The 16,422-nt window shown below is 36.2% G+C and overlaps 1 protein-coding gene across 1 annotated transcript in view; it reads right to left on the reverse strand.

Annotated features, from left to right (window-relative positions):
• The window catches only part of LAMA2 (laminin, alpha 2), a 746,602-nt gene that overhangs the window by 248,752 nt on the left and 481,428 nt on the right, over window positions 1–16,422 (reverse strand). The window contains exons 31-32 of the mRNA XM_006885032.1: window positions 9,712–9,798; window positions 5,612–5,805 (exon numbers count right to left, since the gene is read on the reverse strand). Coding sequence (XP_006885094.1) covers window positions 5,612–5,805; window positions 9,712–9,798 — 281 coding nt within the window. The remainder of the gene's footprint in view (window positions 1–5,611; window positions 5,806–9,711; window positions 9,799–16,422) is intronic.

Genomic DNA, 16,422 nt, shown 5'->3' on the forward strand with positions numbered 1-16,422 from the left:
TCAATTAGCCTATCATCCTAAGGAGAAGTCCTGATTCAATAAGTCTCATAAAATAATCTTTTCAGAGCTAAATACGGGAAGAACACATTGTACAGTTACCCCAAATAATTCCTATAAGGATAAAACAAAATGGCCTTAAAGGAAATTAAAGCACCCAAGTCTGAGCTTTCTGCTTCATAGAGGACAGGACTCACTGAGCAATCTCTGATTAATTAGAATCATGCCCTAAGGGGTGAAGGACAGTGCAGGAGAGGAAGATAGTAACTAGAAAAAGAAACAGTCACTAGAACAATGGGGATAGGTGTGTGGGAGTCAGTGAGACTCGCTCAGGACCGGGCAAGTTTTAGAGCTGTTATACACAGGGTCACTGAGTCACAGGCGACTCGATGGCACATAACAGGAACCACCACCACCACCATATCTACTGTCATAAGTTCAATATTAAAGAGAATCTCATTGATTAGAAGATAATATATAATTAAAACATATAATTTTCTACTTTTCTATCATTACATTTTTATAGAGGATGTTCTGGTGGCCTAGTAATAAGGAATTTAACTGATAGCCCAAAGCCAGGTTATTCCGCTCCATTATGCTCTGTGGGAAAAAGATGGGAAGTCTCCTCCCCTGAGAATTATCAGCTCTGAAAATGTACTACAAGGTCATTTATCAGTCAACAATAACAATAGTAACAATAGTCTTTATAGTCACTAAGTCCAGAAGAAATAAATGAATAAAGTACAGCACGGATTCATCTAGAGTATTTCAGGGAAACCAAATTTGCTTTCTGTGTCTTGCACTGGCAGCCATGATTGGTGTCAAGAAAATAAGATTTGCAAAACAGACCTCAGTTCAAATTATGACCATAGAGAACCCACCATGTAGCACTGGGCAAAGTTACTTAAACCATGTAAGATTAGTTTTCACACATTGGAGGTAATAATGAAAATGAATGCTCCAAAAGTTATAAGACTAACATGTGTTTAATACAGTGTCTGACAAACGGTAAGCTCATTAAAACATTACTATTAAAATAAAAGAGAATTTTGGTGGCATACATAGTCCATAGTGAGTTGTATTAAAACCCAAAAGTTATGTATCTATGGTGTCTCAAATCAGAGGCCAGGAGGGAGAAGGATGGGGAGCCTCCTCTGGTTGTGATTTACTGCCTCGGAAACCCAATGGAAGATTGTTTTGAATCTGAACTATATCTAAAGGAGTGAGTGAGGGAGTTTGATTAAACTCTGTGTAAATAAAAAGGAGTTTAGTTAATAGCTAGAAGCTAAAGGCAAGGAGGAACTGATTCTGGTGTTTTTCCCAGAAAAAGAGGATCTTAGTTGAATTTGGCTCATTAATTATGAGAGACTCTTGTGTCTTTAAATATTTATTAATAAAGACACCTTTTTTGTATTTATATTCTTCAAGATCTTAATGAACATCCTTTTTAGAAAGGACTATGTCTCCTTGCAGGAGATTCACCATTTTGAATCCAGTAAGACCTGGTCTTATTCACATAAATTATCTCTGGTATTCTTAAGTCCCATTCATGGGATTTATGGCCATGCAAAGCTCTCCCATGATAATTTTATTTGCTCTATTTTAGATTTCTTCACCTTCATTTTATATAATTTATTCTATAACCCCAAAGCCAAACCTCCCTGGAGTTTTGAACTCACCACAGCTCTGTGAGAGAAACATGGGCTAGCTCCTCTTGTGCAGTTATAACCTGAAAAACCCACTGAGGGTCAACTCTGAGTTGGTTTCAGCTCAATGGCAATGAGAGAGAACTGCTCAATAAATTAAAAATGTAGTGAAGCAGTGAATATCTTTATGGCATAATATGGAGTTCATCTGAGATAATGCAATGATCATATCTAGATCTTTTTTTACACTATTTTTAACAGACTGGGGAGATACATAGGTACAACACAAACCCTTGATATGAGTCAAATTAAACTATACTTCCAGAAGAATTAACAAAAAGGAGTACATTTTTATGCATATGCACATGTTGCTATACTAAGTGTCAGTGTATTTTATATTACAAAAGAAACATCTGTTCTACAGTTAGCCACCAGAGAACATTTCTTTTACAACGTATATATTCTCTGGCCTGAGCCAGGCTACTTTCCCTGAATCACATCCCCAGACCTTATAAAAAATCTTCTATGATCACTTATGATAGAATAAACCGTGCAGGTCAAATGTACCAGGTGAATCAATTCTTTGGTCTTCTGCTGTGATTAACTGAGCTCTTGTGTTCACTTAGTGTCTTGGTTTTTACCTTATTTCAGAAGTAGATAAACCGAGTCTTGGAAAGATGATGGTAATAGACTCGTGGATATTTTTTCCACAATAAGGGGAAATCAATGAAACTAGAGATCAAAGCAGTATAAAGAGATTCTGAATAACAACTGATATCCTTCATGAGTGTGAAATGAAAAAGGGTTAAGAGGAAACCCTCTTAGAAATAAGTTAATATCACTGTACCTTCAGAACAGCATGATGGAGATGGAATTCTACCAGCATAATTATGAATATTTTGTAAAGAGATACAGCTAAAAACAACTCCATAATATAGCACCTTTTGAGCTGGAAAAAATCATTAAAATGAATTAAATAAAAATTATTAAAATGATGACTAATATAGTCAGAAGAATATGAAAATTTCTAGGACAAAGCAGCTGAATTGAATGGAATGGATGTGCTTGGAAAGCCATTGTCATCTGGAATAAGCATGAAGTACTCTGAACATAATAACATTGGTGTGATGCTATCCTCAGAATATTGGAATCTTTGTCAATATCATGTGGGTTTTACAAGTACTAGAAACCTACTATGTGACAGGAAAAAATAAATTGATTTTTGTATAATAATTTTATTTAAAATTTGAGTTAAAAAGCTGAAAAAATTGAGTTGGACTATTGTTTTAAAATTGATGGGCATAATGACAGTACTCTGAAAATGTTCAGAACATTGTCCCATCATTTTATGTGTCTAATATTAGAATGTTTTATTTTTAAATTGTGTGCTTCACATTAAATAGAATCTCTCTTATTTCACATTTAATGCTGAATTATTATTTAAACCATTAAATGATAAGGATTATTTATATTAGTGTTAAAAACTAAGAGTATCTACATAAAGGGTTCCGTGGCCAACACAAAGGTATGCAGTGCTAATCCAAATATTGTGTGAGAGAACACGGTGAGAACATCCACCAGCTGCTTGGCTGGAGAAAGACAGACAAGCTCCTCCAGTGTGATTTACTGCCTCGGAAAGCCTGCTGGTGGGTCACCTATGGGTTGGTTCCAACTTGAAAGCACACACAGAATCTATATGATCTTGGAAGCTATGGTAGCTTCCATACAGAGTTGAACTGTAAACCCAAAGGTGGAAGAAAACAGGCAATCTCTTCCTCTTGTGAGATTTACAGCCTTGGAAACCCAAGGGAAAGTCAACTAGAAGTTCGCTTCAACTCGAGGACAATAAAATTGAAGCTTTCTTCTTCCAGATACTGTGTGTGTGTGTGTGTGTGTGTGTGTGTGTAATTGTTGTTTTTTGTTGTTTACTGTCAAGTCAAACTGACCCATAGCAGACCCTCCAGTGGGTTTTCAGTGGCAGTTAATCTCATGGAAGGAGATTGCCCATCCTCCTTCTGTGGAGCAGCTGGTGGTGGCCTTGAACCACATGCCTTCAGGATTGCAGCACAGCTTTTTGCCACTAGGCCACCAGAGTTCGGTGTGTGTGTGTGTGTGTGTGTGTGTGTGTGTCTGTGTGTGTGTATGTGTAGAATTGTTGTTGTTGTGTACTCTTGAGTCAGAACGGATCAATAGCTTATCCTCACAACAGGCCCACAGCTTATCCTTTGCTGAGTTTTTAGAAGCAGCAAATCCCACAGGAAGACATTTCCCATCTTTCTCCTGTGGCACAGCTGGTGGATTCAAACCACATGCTGTTGGGTTGCCATTCTTTGCTACTAGGTTAGCTCATTATGTGTGTGTGTGTATACGTCATTTAATTTATAAACAATATTAAGCCTAATGAGATTAGTAGTCTACTTCACCAATTGTCATTAAAATATATCATGATAGTTGAGAAGAGTGAATGCGTCTATACTAAAATCTGAATATACTGTGTATCATACATTACATTTAACCTTTTTAAAAAAAACTTTATTTTTATTATTTTGTGTGTGTGTACTGTCAAATCAGAACTGACTGGTACAGGAGGGGGTTGTCCCTCCTTCTCCAGCAGAGCATCTGATGGATTCAAACTGCTTACCTCTGGGATTTCAGTGCATCTTCTTGCCACTAGACCACAAGAGCGTGCCTACATTTAATCTTTAACCTTAACTTTGACTTAAGAAGACAGCATTCCAAATGCAATGTGTTACCATTAAAGATGAGTGAAATGCAAAGAAAAACTGTTTACAAAGCTTATTTGCCCAAAGATATTTAGTCTTAATTTTTAGGCATCTATTTTAAGCCAGCATTGTATTACTGTCAACTGTTATAAAACTATAGTACAAAAACCCAAGTTGTATACACACACACACACACACACACACACACACACACACACTTTGTGGTCTAGTGGTGAAAAATTGCACTGCCAACCCAAAGGCACAGGCTTCAAATCTATTAGCTGCTCCATAGAAAAAAGATGACCAATCTCCTCATGTCCAATTTACAACTTCTGAAAACCTGCTGGGGAGTCAGGTGTGAGTCAATTTTTATTTGGAAGCACATAACAACAATATGATGTTAAAGATAAAAGACACTGATTTGTAGTAATCTATTAAAATGACTAATTATTGGAATATCCTAAACTAATTTAAATTTTATTGGTTAAGAAGAGTTATCACAACTACTAAAAATTCTCTTAAGGAAAAGAAAGACTATCATAGTTTAAAACCTTGTCCATAAATTTATAATTAGACATTTTATAGGGAATATTTGTAAGATACAAGAACTCTATTTATTTACTAATATTTGATGTGTTTTTTCAATATGCCATCACCAAAGTCAGAAACATTTATAAGTGAGTTGAAAGTTTTCTCTTTTTGCTACGTGGGTAAAGATATTAGAGTTCATTCTGCTGCCTCTAGTTTGTGTAATCAAAGAGAAAGTAAGACAGCAGTACCTATAGATTTCCTTAAAAGCTGAGAACACAAAAAGTCATTGTAAATTCAAGGCATAAAGTATCAGTCTAGCCGATTACAAATTCAGAAGGATTCTAAAAACATTCATATACTCGGATCTTTCATCTGTCACAAAGGCGTTGCCAACGTTAGGAAAAACCATAAACCCTGAGATGAACAAAAATAAAAAAAAATAAAAATAAACTGTGCCTTCAGGAGCTTTACTGTGGGTCTTCAATGAACTGACTGAAGCATGCTGAGGATTTTCTCAGCTGTTCTTGGCCCAGCAGGATGGAGACAAGATCAGCAGGTGAATAACAGAAGGTGGAGAGACAGTGTCAGAAGGAACCAGGAGCAGTCTGAGCTATTGTAAGAAAGGGAACAAAAAAAGCCACTCTTCCTCATTGGAAACAAGACAAGAGTGAGGACCAAGCCCCCCTGAGCTAACAGCTGAGTTAGTATACGTACAAACACACTCCACGCCCTCTCGTGCATGCCAGGGCTTGCAGCCATCACACTTTGGCCCCGTGGCTCCAGGTCGGCACGTGCAGAGTCCTGTGACAGGGTCACAGGGGACAGGAAGTGCACCATGAGGGTCACACTCACATTCTTGGCAGGAACCTCCTGGGCTGCTTGGGCTCCCAGTGTAGCCAGGGGCACATCTGAATTTAAACAGTGACAAAGGCAAAGGTTATAAATGAGTCATATCTTGAAGTTGTACGGGTGTTTGGTTTTGAAACAAAACTAATTTCAACAATCATAGATCCAAGTTCAGCAAACTTTTCTTGAAAGATCAGACAGTAAATATTTTGGTTTGGAGGCTAGGAGGCAAAATCAAATAGGAGGCTGTTATGTAGCTTTTTCTATAACAGGAAGAGGCAAAAATCAACCTTCACACATTTACAAACATTTTTTATTGATGAAATTCAAAATATAATTTGTCCCCCAATGCTCTGGTTCATAAACATTTTTTTTCTTCTTTTTTTCCCTTCATTAGTGTTGAATAAGATTATGCTGACTCTTGGGCTTTCTTAGGCTCACTCATCGTAAAGATCAGAATGACTAAATAATATAACCCATTAGTTTTATTAATTAGGAAAGAGAAACATATTCAATAGCAGTAACTTAGCCAGATTTTTTTATCTCATTCTATCTGAGCTTTGCTTTCTGTCACATCTTCCTCATGATAAATTTTGTATTGCGTATCTGGGGGAGAGATTGAATGCTATGAAAAGAAACTATTATTACATACATTTGAAAAATCAGAACAGAAATCCAATAGGATTAGCTCCAAATCCAATCTACTCAATGACCATTCATGCATCTTTCATTTCAATACAGGTTACAGTGGATTACGCTGATGTCAGAAAACTTACAAGGCATTAACAGGGCATATGTTCTAGTTTTCCCAGAACAGTTCTGGTTTACCTGCTGTACTGGTTCAATTAATAAGAATACTTCTTTCTTCTCTTAAGGGTATTGTAGACAGGACAATAAATTCTATTTATATTGTTGTTGTTTATTTATGCCATTAAGTCAGAACTGGCATATAGCTGACCCTCTGATGGTATTTTCAGAGGCTGTAAATCACATGAGAGGGGACTGTCCATCTTTCTCCCAAACAGTAGCTCGTGGATTCGAACAATCTGCCTTCAGATTGGTAGCACAACTCCTTATGCACTAGGTCATCACACTTTCCAAATGATATACATTATTGGCCCAAATATAACCAGCATAATTTGTTTAGGAATTAAGTATGGGAGGATGACAGTAGGGAATTGAGGTCAAATATTAAAACCCTTGGCCAGACAATTCTGAACCTTCTGTGGATATCTGCATAACTACTTGTGAGAGTTCCTTGTGGTCCACAGTATAAATACCAGGGGAACTCTCATGGTCTAGTTGTAAGAAATTGTGCTGCAGTCTCAGAAGCACATGGTTTGAATCCATCAGCTGCTCCATGAGGGAAGGATAGGCAATCTCCTCCCATTGGATTTACTGCTTCTGAAAACCTCCTGGAGGTTTTAACTAAGAGTTAGTTCCAACTTGACAGCACATACTACTGCCCTTAAATGTCTGCAGTTCACACTCATCCACATGTATTTCAAAAGACAGATGTTTGACACTTTTATGGAGCAATTCTGCTCTGTACACATGGGGCCATCATGAGTCAGAACTGACTCCACTACAAATCACAATAATTGGGAATAGCATTCACCCTGTGATTAATAGAAAATGTTAAGTAGGGGGGACCCCGTACTTCACACATTAAGTTTGTGTACATTTATGGTTTTGATACTTTGATTCCAGTGAAAGATTTCAAATACTCAATAAAAGTATTGAAATAAGTACACTTCAATTGCTTCTTATCATTGAAGTTGAAGTAATTCCCTTCTAAGCAGGTTCAGCTAGCTTAAACGCTCCAAAAGTCTAGTACAAGTGTAAGGAAAAGCCTGAGGAGAGTGTCTGTATTACAGGGATCTTTGGAGAATTTGAGCAGTTTTAGTCCTGAGCTGATGAGTTTTGGCAGGTCATGAGGTGATTTAAATGATTTCAGAAACTCTCCGAACTCTGGAACAAATTTATCTGAGGGTTACAATAAAAATTTCACCAAGACCTTTCATTTAATTTAGCTGAATAAAAACAATTTACCAGGGAGAGCTAACTTGATCATTTATTTGTTAGAGATGATGAATGCTGACCTGAAACAACACTCGAGAACAGCAAAAGCAAGTCGACCACTCATAGTACAGAGCATATGACCTCCCTCATCTCAATGCCATTTTAAGTACATACAATGAAGAGCAGTTTAATCATATATACAAAAGCATAAAAGTAGAGACATGATTTTATATATCTAATATAAAAATACACATAATGTATAACGTTAAAAATATGGAAATGATGTATGTATTATATTATACAATCTCAACACTTTATTATAACAAAATTTATATATATATATATAAAGTATTTATATATATCTTCAAAAGTACTGAACTTTTAAAAATTTTGTATTGTTTTTATGTCTGGTAATTTCTTTTTAAATTTAATATTATTTATTTTTGTGAGGGAGCTCTGGTAGCCTAGTGGTAAGAGGACACACTGCAATTAATTCTGCAGGTATGTAATTAGAATCTACCCACTTCTCTGTGGGACAAAGATAAGCAATCTGCCTCCTCTGTGATTAACTGCCTCTGAAATTGTGCTAGAGGATAATCTATGGGTCAGTTTTGACTAGAGAAAGACTGAGAAAAATGACAAAAGTACTGAGAAAAGTGGAATCAGAGAGAAGGAGAAGAAACCCCTCCCCCCCCAAGATGTATTGACACAGTGACTGTATCAATGGATTGTAACAAAGAGGGTGAGTATGGTGGATGATAGGATAAGGTTAAGATCTGAGGTTCATAGGGTTGCTAGGAGCGGTTGTCTGTTCAGTGGCATCTAACAAGAACAACACTATAAAACACAAGTGAGGGGTAACTACCCTTTTCCTACAAACCTGCAGGTGTTTTTAAACAGCCAGACACATACCTCTTTGGGTTACCTGTGCAACTCTACAACCACCAGACAACTAACTGATTTTGTAGATGTGGTCTAAGTTCTATAGATCTTTACAAAACTTTTATATTGCTATCCATCATGCTAAACTATCATATGTGCTCAATTTCAGTAATTAGTGATATTCTCTTATATGTAGAGATGGTACCTAAAAAGTATAAAAAATGGGTTCCACTAAGTTTGAATACACTTAGATGCAGAAAATATGGAGTCATCATTCAAAGTTATTGATTTATATCCTTAGTAGCTAGTTAATATGGAGATATGATTTTACTATTTGCATATCATTTACTATTAATTTTCATAATTACATACTTGCATTATTAGATTTTATAAGAAATACGATAAAATTTAGATAATATTGTTTGTTTGTTAAAAAGGAGAAGTGACTAACAAGCATTCTGTTGTTTTGTACTAATTAAAAATTTCTGATAAGGTTTGTATTGTGAATCATGTATATACTTGCCAATGGAATACTTTAGCACAGTTATTACTGGCCACTATTTTATAGGAATAGAATTAAACATATGTGGCCAGCTCTTTATTCCTTTTACTTATAGATAGATAAACCTTTAGAAATTGATATTTGTGTATAAACTCACACAGACATGAAACTACGCTTATCATAGAGAAGTAAACTGTAACTTTTTAAAGTATAAATATAGAAATAGTTTCGAAAGTATATTATTAAAAGTACACTTCAAAAGCTAAGTGCTCATGAGTCAGAGGTCATTGCTGATCTGACCTTCCAGTAGGTTTTTAGAGGCTGCAAATTGCATGGTAGGAAATTGCCCATCTTTCTCCTTCAGGGTTCTGTGGGACTTGAAATGATTGCCCTTTGGTTAGTAGCACAGCTCTGTACAGGTTATGTCACCAGAGCTCACTAAAATTATTACAGAGATGAAAACAATAGAACTATGGAAACAATGAGTTCTGTTCTACGGTGTCCCTTTAAGATCTCTAAGTATCATTACTCAGTACAATTTACGTATCACGATTGTTTATACCTTTCACAGTACTGCCCTTCATACCCTCGTGGACAGGCAGTGCAGCGGTAATCATCGAGGCCTTCCATGACACAAGTGGGGCTGAAACTAAACCAAAAACAAGATGGTAAGAGAAAACCACACATTTGAACCTCTAGAATTTATGAAATTAGATATGCCATTACAGCCTTAAAAACTCAGTGGGGGATCACTTAATCCAGAATTGACTAGAGGGAAGTGAGTTTGGGGGTTTGATCCATTATCAAGGAGACTTGATGGTGCAACCCTTAAGTGCTTGTCTGCTAACCAAAAGCCTGATTGCTAAAAATGAAACAACTTCTTTGCAGAAGACAGACTGGTGATCTGCTCCAAAACAACCAACTAACCTAGAAAACCTAATGGGTCATTTCTGCTCAATCATAAGGAGTCGTTAAGAGTTGAAATGAAATGGATTACATGCAACAACAATAATGTTTATTTTCAGATAGACCCTAGGTCGTTCCAATGGCTTCTTACTAACCAAAAGGTTTGCACTGTGAGTATCCCCGTAACACAGGCAGAAAGACCACGCTGATAAACTACTTTTACAAGATTATCAAAGCCAAAGTGAACTAACTGTGATTAAGTTGATTTGAACTCATAGGGACATACCAATTGCTTCCTAAGACCCTTAAATACAGAAATTGCTTTATTTTTTTCCCCCCAAAGCGTGGCAGGTGGATTCAAACTATAAATCTTTTGATCTTCTGCCCAAAAAGTAATACAAAAAAGCCTTTCAGTCACTGAGTAATCTGTGAGTGTGGTTCCATTGTCTCTTCATGAGTTACAATCAGCTCAAAGGCACGATACTTGTTTTCTTCAAGGATTCATTTATAATGTGACTGGGACACCTTTTCTGTTGTTAGGTACCATGGAGTCAACTATGACTCATGGTGACCCTATGAACAACAGATATGAACCTTGCCCTCATTTGCACCTCCTCACCATCTTTGATATAGTTAGCCCATTGTTGCAGTCATTGTGTTAATCCTTCTTGTTAAGAGTCTTCCTCTCCTTCTCTGACCTTTCTAAGTATGATGTCTTTTTTTCCAACAACTGGACCCACATGACATACCCAAAATATGTGAGACAAAGTTTCACCAATCTGTGCCTCTAAGCAGCATCGTGGTTACATTTCCTCCAAAACGGATTTGTTTCTTTGACAATCCATGCAATAGTCTATAAGACTCTTGTTACATGTTCATAAATGCTGTGTATTTAATTATTGGAAAACATTCTTGTCACTGAGATATCAATACTTGATACTGTAAATAGATTCCATCTAAAGATGTGTTTGTTGCTGCTATTACTGTTTACTATCACGTTAGAATCAATTCATAGCTGACCCTCCAGCAGGTTTTCAGAAACAATAAATGGCATGGGAGAAGACTGCTTATCTTTCTCCTGCAGAGCAGTTGGTGGATTCAAACCATGTGCCTTTGGGTTGGCAGCACGACTCCTTACCAATAAGGCACAAAAGCTCTCTAAAGACTTGTTGTTGTTAAGTGCCGTCGAGTCACAGGTAACTCATAGCAACTCTATGAATGAAAGTCCTGGATGCCTCCTGTATAACTTTCATCCTTTCTCCAGGTTTATAGGTTTTCCAGAGGCAAGCTACTGTGGAAGTGGATGCCACTCCTGCTTCCAAGCTTGTTTCATTGGGGACTTAGTTGGACAAAAATCAATACTTTCAAAAAGAGTTAAGAAGATGCACTGTAATCCCCAAAGGACACAGTTCGAATCCACCAACACTCTGTGGGAGGAAGATGGGAAATGTCCTTTTGTGCAGTTCACTGCCTCTGAAAACCTTCTGAGGGTCAGCTATGAGTTGGTTCTGACTCAATGGAACACATCACAACAGCAATTAATACTGGTTGTTTTTTGGCTGTGTTTTTATTTTTAATTCAAAATATATCACACTAACTTGCTAATAATTTAGAATTTCTTACTTACAAGGGAGCCATGAAAATATTAAACATCTACAAAATAAATGCTTTTTTTTTGTTCCTCAAAATAAAAACACGAATAGAACACACATTTGCCTGGTAGAAGAATAAGTGTCCAAGAATATCTTCCAGGTTTAGAGGGGCATAAAACGATGTAATTTTTTCCTAGATATTCACCCAAATTACCACTGGCATTTTAACACATAAAGTGTGAATAAATGTTTCACCTAAAAGAGTGCCTTTTCTAATTTGCATCAGAATTCAAATTACATTTTACTTTAAGCAAAAAGTAATGTGATTTAGTGTGAAGAAAGAAGAAAACCTTTCTAATATGAAAATGAAGAAGTTTTATTATCCATTTTATGCTTTATTCCTTAACAATTAAGTCTTAGATAACTTGTCCTGTGCCTTTATTCAAATGCTCGGGGATCATAGTAAAGCTGCCTTGCTCCAAGATAATCTGATTATCTTTACAGAATACAGACTTTGAAAAACTTAAAAGGTAAATTATATTTAACATGTAGCTTTGGGTTACAAATGTCTCTTAAATATAAGAAGAGCTATATTCTACTGGATAAAACTGCAAAGCACTAAACATTTAGGAAGAATAAAATATTTTGTTGCATGATAGTGCAGTGTTTCCACCATGATGGACTCCAAAAGAACAAACAAATGTGTCTTGAAGGAAATACCATCAAACCTTGAAGGACGTACAACCAGAGAACTCCTTAGAGCCACAAACGGTGAAGCTTCATCTTCCTTACTTTGGGTATGTTTTCAGGAAAATCCAGGAGAGAACCTTCTTGTTGGGAAAGGTAGAATGTTAGTGAAGGAGAGTAGGGCCCTCAACAAGATGGACTGATGTAGCAACTAGTAACTAACACAATCGACATAAGCATGACAGAAATCTCGAGGATGATGCACCAAGGGACAAGATCCAAATCTTTTCTCCATGGTTAGTCATCTACTTGATAGCACCTAATAACAGCAACAGCAAGTATATATATTTTGTTCTGATCATGCTGAACCAGCTGATATTGAAAAACTAGTCTCATACATTAGCATTCTCTATTAAATGTCTTTAATGCATTGAATTATAAGCATACAAATTTACCTATCTACAAATTGTGAAAAATTAATCTACTACTCCATAGAAACTCAATATAAAGCCAATTTATTTCTTGCAATCATAAATGTAGATGCATGGAGCATAATTGACAAATTATGCCATGTTTTCAGTTTTATTTAAAGTTAATGCTGACTGCACACACACATAACTAATGCAAGTGAGTATGTACACAGTCACTTACTATCAAAATACGCATAAGGACACTTGAAAACAAATTTTAGATACATGCTATGAAACACTTGAGCACTAACATAATTGAATTGCACTCTTCTGTAGTAAAATATTTATCCCAAAGTACTTTGGAAGGAGCAGTGGCATCCACTTCCTAAACAACATGCCTCTGGAAACTCTATGAACTTTGATAATTGTCGATGGTTGTAGAGGGCTTCAAGCCTTTTGTTAATAGGGTCGCTATGAGTCATGCTTGACTCAAAGGCAATCAAGAACAACAACAATGAATATTACTAGATGCCATTAAGTTGGCTTTGACCCATAGTGACTAATAGTGTAATAGAATGAAACTGTGACCAGTCTTGTACTCCCAGATAGCTTATGTTCATATTTTTAAATTATACTATGACAAATTGTATTTTTCCTTTTATCCAATAGAATTCTCAGAATACATTTCTACTACCAACTCAATGCTTACTCATAGCAACCCTATTTGACAGATCAGAATGTCTTTATAGAGTTTCAGAGGCTGTATATTTTTATGGAAGCTAATTACCACTTCTTTCTTTCTTGCAGTGGCTGGGGATTTGAACCACCAACCTTCTGGTTATGACCAAGCTTCACTATGTCACATAACCAAAGTAAAAACAAATTTTTCCCCTTGTCTAATCTGAAGTATGAAAACCCCATGTGTTGCAAGGTAGAATGGCTTTATAGCTTGTCTTTGGCTGTTAATATTTTCTGAAGTAGATCACAAGGTCTTTATTTTATGGCATTGTTGGATGAGTTTGGAACCCAAGATTTAGGTTAGTAGTTGAATGCAAACAGTTTGTGCCACCCAGGGGACACATCAGATAATAGGGCCTATTAAAAAGCAAGTCAGAAACACATTTTGACTGATGTCAGAATTAATACTTTGTTCTCACAAGTCCCTCAACTGCTCTTAATTCTCATGTTGTATGTAAAACCACTCGGAAATTTTTGCACTTTTATCTTGATGATCATATCTAATGCTTATCTATTTTTGCTTATTATTATTATTTGCCCCATTACATTTTACATATTCTATTAGTCTGTGTCATGCCCTGTGAACACACAAGGATGAATTGGCAATGTGAACATAACATTTCACCATAGCTCCCTCATCCTCTAATTCTCTTATTGTTTATTCACAGTCTTCACTGGATTTTCTGCACATCTCTACTCTCTTACTGTAGTTCAATCATAATGAGGTCGTTATTCAAATCCTCCTCTCTTTTCATCTCCTCCATATTCTCCTATTTATCCTTTCCATCCATCTTCTCTTATCATCACTCCTCTTTCTCTTAAATGATCCCATTTAGTCATAAATAGTTTAACTATTACGTCTAACTGGTACTGACAATGGAAACAATAGATACTTTCTCTGATAACCTGAACACTGTATAAATTTGAAGACTGGAACCCATCAGTAACTTCATGGAAGAAAAATGGACAGTCTCCTCCTGTAAATATTTAAAGTCTCAAAATCCCAGTGGATGGTTGCTTTGAGTTGCAATTGATTCTGTGACAGTGGACAATTGATCTTGATAGATATTTTGATTCATTTATAGCTCTAGTCTTTCCCTTGTTCTAAGTCTCAGACTTAGATACCTAATTGTATACTCAATTTTTATTCTGATAACTATTTACCAATTCAAGCCTAACATATGTAAAACTGAACTTCAACTATATCCTGCCAAAGAGTCCTTTCTCTAGTTTTTCTATTCCAATATCTTTTCTCTCGTTTTTCTTTTCTAATCACTTCACTCTTTGTTTTACTAAAGAACATGAAGCCAACTCTATCCCTTCTCTCACACTCATGTTCAAACATAAATACCTTCAGTAATGTCATGGGGTCACTGTACCAAAAGAATTGACTGACAAAAACCATTTCAAGAAGTAGCATATAATCAAGCACCAAGGGTAATAAAGGAAGAAGTTCAAGCTGCACTAAAGAAATTGGCAAAAAGATAAAATCAAGATATTAATAAGTCTAACCAGCTGAGATAAATTTCAACAAACAGAAAAGGTTATGGAGGTGCTCACCAGGTGCCCAGCAACCTGGAAGACAGTTAACTGACCAACTGACAGGAAGAGATACATGTTTATCCCATTCCCCAAATAATGATCCAATAGAATATTGAAATTATTTAGGATTATTACTAACAGCATATGTAAACAAATTCTTGCTGAAGATTATAAAAATTATTAGAAAATGTGCCAGAATTTAGAAGAGCAAATGGCACTAGGAATATATTGCTGATGTGAGATGAAAATTGGGTGGAAAGAGAATACCAAACTGGTGTCTAGTTATGGTTGGTTGTTTTTTGGTTGGTTGTTTCAAAGATATCTATGTGGATTAAAACAAATTGTGGGTAAATTTGAGAAGAATGGGAATTCTAGACACTTGATTTTTCTCATGTAAAACTTTGACCTAGCCCAAGAAACTGTTGTCTGAACACTGCATAGTTCAAAATCAAGAAAGTAGTGCATAAGGGATGTAACCTTTTCCATACCTTTTCAATCAATATGTTGAACAGATTATGTGACAGATTGGACTTTATGAAGGAGAATGTTGCAACATGATTGGAGGAAGACTCATTAATGACCTTCATTATGCAGATGACACAATCTTGTTTGCTGAAACTAAGGAGGACTTGAAGAGTTTATTGCAGAAGATCAAGGAATGTAGCCTTCAATATGGACTGGAGATCAACATTAAGAAACCAAAAATCCTCACTACCAGAGTAATAGGCAGCATCATGATATATGGAGAAAAAAATTGAAGTTACTAATTGTTTTGTCTTGCATAGATCCACAATCAACACTTGTGGCAGCAGCAATGAGGAAATCAAAAGTTGCATTCAGAAAATCTGCAGTCAAGGAACACTCCAGAGTATTAAAAAAAAAAAATGACAGTCTACAGACTAAGGTGTACCTTACAGAAGTCATGTTCTTCTCAACTTATTGCTATGTTTCTGAGAGCTGGACAATGATTAAAGATGAAAGAAGAAGAATTGATGCCTTTGAGCTTTAGTGCTAGAGAGGAGTATTGAACATGCCATCACTTCTAAGAGAACAAATAGATTTGTACTGGAAAAAGTGAAACCAGATTGTTCCTTGGAGACAAGGATTTTGAAAGTCTGTCTCATAAACTTAGGACATGCTGTCAGGAGGGACAGGTCCTTGAAGAAGGACATTATGTTTGGAAGGGTAGAATGCCAGCACAAGAGAGGATGACCTTAGATGAAAAGGATTGACACAATGACTATGATAATGGGGTCAGGTGTGTTGGAAATGGTGAGGATGGCTCAGAATGGGCCAAGATTCAGAGCTGTTGTTTATAGGGTCACTATGAGTCTTAGTGGACCACGCTGACCACTCTTAGCTAGAACTGGTGTGCCTGTTTCAATTTTTAAAAGGTAA

The sequence above is a fragment of the Elephantulus edwardii genome, unplaced genomic scaffold (assembly GCF_000299155.1).
Source record: "Elephantulus edwardii isolate Elephantulus edwardi_28Jun2011 unplaced genomic scaffold, EleEdw1.0 scaffold00039, whole genome shotgun sequence".
Taxonomy (NCBI): domain Eukaryota; kingdom Metazoa; phylum Chordata; class Mammalia; order Macroscelidea; family Macroscelididae; genus Elephantulus; species Elephantulus edwardii.